Source organism: Cydia splendana, unplaced genomic scaffold (genome assembly GCF_910591565.1).
Source record: "Cydia splendana unplaced genomic scaffold, ilCydSple1.2 scaffold_47_ctg1, whole genome shotgun sequence".
In the NCBI taxonomy this organism is placed as follows: Eukaryota; Metazoa; Arthropoda; class Insecta; order Lepidoptera; family Tortricidae; genus Cydia; species Cydia splendana.
This window is the reverse complement of record NW_026946890.1, coordinates 1,500,355-1,508,171: the sequence shown is the minus strand read 5'-3', so window position 1 is coordinate 1,508,171 and position 7,817 is coordinate 1,500,355. Positions and strand designations below refer to the sequence as shown.

Below are 7,817 nucleotides of genomic sequence, written 5' to 3'. Positions count from 1 at the left end.
GCGTGGTACAGATCCCACAGCCTCATATTACAACTTCTAAACATCTTCAAATGAATTCCAAAAGAAATCGAAAGCTCTTCCAAAAAATTCACAAGCTCTTCAAAAAAAGTTCACAAGCTCTTCAAAAGAAAGTTCACAAGCTCCCGGCTCCTGTAAACCGAGAAATGGATACATTAGCCGACGCCTTAATGGCCGCTAAAGAAAATATGAAACAATTTGAAATTTAGCTCACCGCACTGGAAGCTGTTAGGACTTCTGGCGGAGCACTCCCAACCCTCGAGCAGGAGTCAACTCTGTAAAGAACCAAAAACCTGGTTAAGGACGAACCCACAACGTTTCGCGCCATTGTGGAGTTGATCACACCTAAATTCCATTTGTACTTACTCAGTGGAGCACACCGAAGGACTCGAGCTGCTTCCAGCATTTCGACCAACATGGCGAATGTGTGGTCTCACCACAAATAGTACTCATGCGAGCGTGCGTCCCCGGAGGGGTCCACACATGAAATGTGCATGTCATCTCAAAATGACCTCCTCATATGTTGAGTACAAAAGGCCAAAACAAAAGTAGGGTGCCAATCCCTTGAAGACACAAATCCTACGAAAATTCTGACTGATTTATTTAACAATTCACTCCTGAGCCTAAGAAATATATTTTATCAATAAATCTAATAAAGTTTCATTTCAGAGCCCCCTTTTTGGAGTCTGTAATTTCTATGTTTTATTTAACCTCTAAATTCTCTCTTACCTAAAAAAACATATCTAAATCATACAAAGTTTTCCTGGAGTGACAACCTAAATATCTCAAGTTTTAATTATTTTTACTCGTATGACAACCCCGACAACAGATAAGCATAAAGAGGTGCATCTGAATGCAACAGATTATGCAAATAAGTGCAACCAATCGAGTTAGTTTGGGATATTGTTAAAATCATCGAAATAAGAAAAGGAATTCAACCCAAAAATATTAATTTAAAATTTAAGAAAATGTCTACGTTACAGTGCCTATGTTGCAACAAACCTGAGTTCCACTAGGTACTGCCAGGATTCAGCATCAGCTCTATCTTGGGTACTGATCTCCCAAGTGCTCATCATGACGAGTCGGATGTCCAAAACAGCGTGTGTCTATGTTGCATCAAACCTGAGTTCTACTAGGTACAGCCAAGGTTCAGCATCAGCTCTATCTTGGGTACTGCTCTTCCAACTGCTCATCATGACGAGTCGGATATCCAAAACAGCGTTTGTCTATGTTTTTGTTTGTTTAATTCAATTCAATTCAATTCAATTCAATTCAATTATTTATTTCAAATCCAGAGATCCATAATATTGTTAGTAGGTACAACAAATCTTAAAATTAATTAAGGTTAGTTACATTAATTACAAAATATTAATAATAAACCTATCTACATACTAAAAAATAAATATAACTAGGCAACCTAAATGCACCACTTCTCAGCATCTGTGGCTGCCACATGCAGTCCATTCCAGTGCATGAGCAGTGGTGCATCCATCTTACCTGCCAACGTTTTCAGGATGCCATTGGTACTGCCACACAGTCTCTGCATAAGTGACGCCGATCTGTTGCGTATAATTGCATAAAAGTCATCTGTGTGCGCCTCCGCGAACATTCCGGACGCACTACAGTGACGTGGCAGCCCCATTAGCATCCTGAAAACGTTGTTATATTGTATTCGTAGAGCATTGTACGCTCGCTGAGTATAGCCGGCCCACAGGCTGCAGGTGTAAAAAGATTGGCAAAAAGCTTTGAAAAGCGTCCTTTTCACGTCTTTGTTACACCTGGCAAACCTGCGCGCCAGCATATTTCCGCAAACGGCCAACGCTCTACGCTCCCTCTCTATGTCGAGGTCATCTTTTAGGTCCTCGGTGACCCAGTGACCAAGGTATTTGAACTTTTTAGTGACCCTGAGTGGTTCCCCGCCCAAGGTCACAGGAGGTACTGTTTTATAGAATTTTCTTCCTGCTTTGAAAACAAGTACCTCACTCTTTTTTCCATTGTACCTTAGCCCATGTCTCACCGAGTACCTCTCACAGATATCCAGCAACTCTTGAAGTGCACTCATGGATGGGCTCAACAACACCATATCATCAGCATAACTGATGTTATTTATGGATTTGCCATCCACGGAGCATCCGACATAGTTGAGCACATTGTTGAGCTCATCCATAAGCTGGTTCACATATAGGTTAAACAACCTAGGGGAGGACAGCCCGCCCTGCCTTACTCCACATTCTAGACGGTATTCACCCGAGTGTTTATGTGTTTGTATGTAAGTGAGGTGTATGCGCCCGCGCCGCCCCCACCAGTCAGTAATAAACTAGCTTCGTTACATACCGGTTGTTGGTCATTTCGCACCCCAAGTACTTCTCACTGGCGACGAACGGACGTTTACCGCGTGTGTGTGATTATAATTTAATCTGTTTTTAAATCATGTCAAATATCCTCGGAAGTTTAACCGCGTTTGACCACAATTCCCAGGAATGGGAGATTTTTAAAAGCAGATTAGTGCAATATGTTAAGTTAAATAAGGTGACCGAGGACAATAAGTGTGCTTTGCTTTTAACTCATTTAAGTGACGAGACATACCGACTGGTAAGGAACTTAGTGCATCCGAAGAAGGTCGAGGATTCTAAGTTCGAGGAGCTAGTAGCTGCGTTAGATAAACAATTAGCGCCAAAACGTTGTATTTTCGTCGAACGGGCGAAATTTTACGAGGCGACGCGTGACGTTGCAGAAAACATCGAACAATGGGCGGCTCGAATAAGTGAACTTGCTGTACGCTGCGAGTTTGGAGCCCCCTTGGATGAGCTGCTTAGGGACAGATTCGTGCTGGGGCTGAGCGTAGGCCCAGAGCGCGACCGGCTGTTCGAGCAGGATGCTGCCACGTTGACGTTCGCGAAGGCCGTGGAAGTGGCCCAGAAGGCTGCGTATGCTAGAAGCGCACGTACTACGTCTGTTCCTGCTGCCGTCGTGCAAGTGAAGCAGGAGCCGATGTACCGGGTTGGTACTAGTCGCCCTGGTACCGGGGGGTCCTCCGACTCTCGACGCTGCTCCGTGTGCGGGCTTAAGAGCCACGACGCAAGTAAATGTAAATACAAGAACTACCGCTGCCAGGTGTGTGGACAAAAAGGGCACTTAAAAAAGGTGTGCAGCGCTGAGAAGGCGAAACAGTGTCGTGTTAACTGCATTCAAGCTGACCTTGATGGATCAGCTGAGGTCTCTCAGAGTGCTGAAGGTTGCAAGGAGTGCGAGCTATTTAATTTAAGGTACGTTAATAATGCACCAATATTATTGGAAGTGGACCTTAACGGTAAAAACTTAACAATGGAACTTGATTGTGGTTCAGGGCCGAGTGTGATAAGTGATAAATTATATTATAAAACCTTTTCGGACTGTAAATTAAAAAAATGCGATATGAGAATGTGTTTCTACAATGGTCATCAAGTCGCGCCATTAGGCTATTTCACTACAAAAATAACATATTTAAAAAAAACACATGACATCGATATTTATGTAATGGAGGATGGTAGTCGGTTAGGTCTATTGGGCCGTGACTTTATGACCAAGTTTAACATGTATTTTGCTATTGATGAACAAAAAATTAATTTTGTTAGTTCGGAATCGTTTCGAAGTGAGCTACCGCGGTTGCTGAGCGAATATTCGAGCCTTTTTAATGAAGACTTAGGAAAATTTAACAAATTTCAAGTAGAATTAAAATTAAAAGATAATGTTACACCTAAATTCTTTAAACCTCGTACAGTTCCTTTTGCTATTAAAAATAGGGTAGAGGAAGAAATTGATAGGCTTGTTGGTTTAGGTATATTGGTACCCGTAAATTTTTCTAAATATGCGACACCTATAGTGCCCGTTTTGAAGGACAACGGTAAAATTAAGATAGCGGGTGATTTTTCCGTAACGCTCAATAAAGATATGATAATAGATAGGTACCCTATGCCCCGCATCGAAGAGGTGTTTGCGCGGCTCGGTGGCGGTAATCGTTATACGAAACTCGACCTTAGTAACGCATATAATCAATTCGTTTTATCAGACGACTCACAAGAGCTCACTACTATAAATACATCAAAAGGGTTATATAAGTATACGAGGCTCGTATATGGACTAGCTAACGCGCCGGCTATTTTCCAGCGCACAATGGAGACACTCCTAGTAGGTATAGAAGGAGTCAGCTGTTGGCTCGATGACGTATGCGTAACAGGACCTACTGATGAATTACATTTATCGCGATTACGGGAGGTTTTAAAAAGGTTTTTATGACTCGGGGTTACGATTGCAAAAAAGTAAATGTGACTTTTTTAAAAATAGTGTAACATATCTCGGTTTTGTAATAGATAAAAATGGTCTACGTGCATGCCCCAAGAAAACCGAGGCTATTTTAAATGCCCCTAAACCGGCAAATATTTTAGACGTCCAGCGATTTTTAGGTATGGTCAATTATTACCGCGGTTTCGTACCTAACGCGTCAGGCATGTTGAGCCCTCTCCACGAATTATTGCGCAACGGGGCTAAATGGGAGTGGGGTTCCCGACAGCAAGAGGCTTTTGAAAGCGTAAAAAAAGAATTGTGTTCTGATCGGGTACTGGGTCATTTTGACCCCGCGGCACAGCTAGTGTTATCGGTAGATGCTGGGCCTGGTCTTGGCGCCGTGCTGAGTCAGCGTGATCCCCAAACGGGAGCGGAACGTCCACTTGCTTTTGCCTCGCGATCGTTAACGGCTAGTGAGCGAAATTACAGCCAAATTCAGAAGGAAGCTACTGCCTTAATATTTGGAGTAAAGCGCTTCCACCAGTATTTATATGGTAGACAGGAGCCATTTATTTTAAAAACGGACCATCGACCTTTATTATCAATTTTTGGTAAAAAGGTTGGGATATCCGTAATGGCGGCGTCTCGACTTCAGCGTTACGCGATTATACTGTCGGCCTATAATTACGACGTACCTACAATACATAAGTGGCTCGAAAAATATAGTAGCGGATTATTTCTCTCGCGCGCCGCTGCCGGAATGTGATGATGAAGAGGAAGAGGGAGAAATATCTTTTCTAAAATTTTTAGACGCAAATGTGGCACCAGTAACATTTGATGACTTAAGGAATGCTACCGAAGCTGATCCAGTGTTGCAAACTGTGATTAAGTATATGAGCCACGGATGGCCACGAAAAATCACTTGCAGTTCAGTTATGCCTTTTTTTAATTGCAAAGCTGACTTGGAAGTAGATAACGGTTGCTTGTTCCGTGGCCATCGGGTAGTTATTCCAACGCCGTATCGTAATCAGATATTACAGGACTTGCATTCTGGTCATTTAGGTATAGTAAAAACAAAGAGTATCGCGCGTAGTAAATTGTGGTGGCCAAAAATTGATTCCGATATCGAACAATGGATAGGATCATGTGCAGTTTGTGTGGCTGCGCGACCATCCCCTCCTCGCGCCGCGCCCGCGCCTTGGCCTCGCCCTTCGGCCGCTTGGCATAGGATACATATCGACTACATGTCGTTTGAGCAGCGGGTATACTTAATAGTTATAGATGCGTATAGCAAATGGCTCGAATGTTTGTTTATGAAAAGCGGTACGTCTACACGATCTCTAATAAACGAGTTGTGTAGGCGACAGATCCTTATTTCATGTTTAATTTAAGTTTAGGTATAATCATGCTCATTTAAAATATGTAAATTGATTTCTAGTATTAAGAAAGCCAAAGATTTCTTTACAATGTAAACTAAAGTTTCAAAAATCCCTAGCTACTCATTATATCATTGTATTAGTCGTAATTTTAATTAATAAGGTTTATTTCGTGCATACTAACTCCATCTATTGAGCCTAACACACTTAATTGTGAATATTTAAAATAAAGTCACAGAGGGCGCTGGCGTGTATACTTAACCAAAAACATATTGCGAATTTACCGTTACCTATCTGCTCACCACGCGACACGCGAGCACTCTCTTATATTTTCACTTCAAAATCCTAGTTTTTATCCATCTTCCACCTGCGTATCCTACAATAAGCTGGTCTTCAAACCGGATCTCATGTGAACAGTGCCAATTAATGTTTACTACGCCTCCGAAGATGGTAATAACTCGACGGCAAAAGGAAATGGCCGAAGCGAAGGCGAACTCGGAACCGCCGCCTACAGCCGACGTGTTACCAGGTACTTCCAACTCCAAAAAAGAAGTTAAGACCGCAGCACCTTCGGTTGCAAGCAGTAGAAGATCTACAGCATCCTCCATAGCAAGGCGTAAACAGCTGGAGTTGCAAGCAGCCGAGGAAAAGGCTCGAATCCAGATGGAGTTGATCGATAAACGCCTGGAAGCTGACCTTGCCGCCGCCGAGGCCGAGGATGAAGAAAAGTCAGACGTTGCTAGTTTAAGTGAAGTGAATCAAGATCTAGTGTCGGACTGGTTGACCCAGCAACATCATGCTAACGAGTACCGCCCACCTGTGCCCCCCGAGCCGGTCGCGCAAGTTTCCGATCGTGCAGCACCAGCACAGCATGTGGACACCGCTAGCAGCATCATGGAGTTGGCGAACGCCCTAAAGGACATGATGGGCCAATCATCGTCGCATCGCGAGGAACGTCTACTCAGCCGTTTGGCCACTCCGCGCGACCTACCTATATTTAGCGGAGACAGTCTAGAATGGCTGCATTTTAAAAATGCCTACGATGAATCATTAGCGTCGTGCAAATACTCAGAATACGAAACTCTGTCCAGACTTCGACGAGCACTGCGAGGCGAAGCCAAAGAAGCTGTCACCGACCTACTGATTGGCAATACCTCGTCCAAGGATATCATGGATGCTCTCGAACTTAAATATGGACGAGCAGAGACCATTATTTGCAACATAACTGCACAATTACGTAAGTTGCACCCATTACCTACGCATTATCAGCAAGATTTAGTTAACTTTGCTACAAAAGTAAACAACTGCGTTGCAACTATACGTGCATTAAAACAAAGTGATCATTTACGCAATCCCGAGCTCGCGTCCGCTATCACAAGCAAATTACCGAGCACACTTTTGGGAAAGTGGACTGAATATGCTTACGAAAAGATCCTAGCAGGAGAATCCAAACTAGAATTGCTGGCGCAATTTCTGAAGAAAGAAGCCAACATGACCCTGGTCACCGGAGCTGTGCAGCCGCGAGAAGTCAAAAAGCCAGCGCCGACCGAGCCCCATTTTAAACGCGACAAAAACGAAGACAAAAGTCGTTATAATACGCACCACGTACTTGCTACTAGTACACGAACTAATCATATTTCGTGCTCATTTTGTAAGAAAGGCGTACATTCACTACCAGACTGTCGCGTATTTAAACGTGCGATGCGCAGAGATAAATGGAAATTTGTTAAAACACAAAGATTGTGTTTTAAATGTTTAACCGCACGCCACGATATAAACACCTGTGATGCACCTGACTGTGACACAGAGGAATGCGGACTAAAACATCACCGCTTACTTCATTGGAAACAAGCTACATCTTCTACGAGTACATTATCATCGGACCCCGCGACTCCCGTGAGTAACGAGCAACCGAGCACGCCGCTCCCGCCGGACCCGCCGCTTGCTCAACCGCGCCGCGCTGCCAGTGATGCTGCCGATGCTACGATCGCTCACGTCGCGACGCCTAACGATGTGACGGACGACTCGAATGAGAACGTGTTATTAAAAGTAGTTCCAGTGAAATTGTATGGACCCCGTGGTGAAATACAGACTTATGCGTTACTTGACGATTGTGCTGCCGTTTCCGTGTTGGACTCTGATCTAGCCGATGAACTTGGT

General features: G+C 43.8%; 1 protein-coding gene across 1 annotated transcript; it reads left to right on the top strand.

Annotated features, from left to right (window-relative positions):
* The first annotated feature begins 2,393 nt into the window (after positions 1-2,393).
* On the top strand, positions 2,394-4,968 carry LOC134805647 (uncharacterized protein K02A2.6-like). Its single transcript, XM_063778918.1, has one exon. It carries the CDS (start codon positions 2,449-2,451, stop codon positions 4,291-4,293), a length of 1,845 nt encoding a protein of 614 aa, XP_063634988.1. The 5' UTR covers positions 2,394-2,448; the 3' UTR covers positions 4,294-4,968.
* Positions 4,969-7,817: the final 2,849 nt, after the last annotated feature.

Bases quoted from the DNA above. Each gene is read 5' to 3' on its own strand.
- LOC134805647 (XM_063778918.1), top strand. From the start codon at position 2,449: ATGTCAAATATCCTCGGAAGTTTAACCGCGTTTGACCACAATTCCCAG.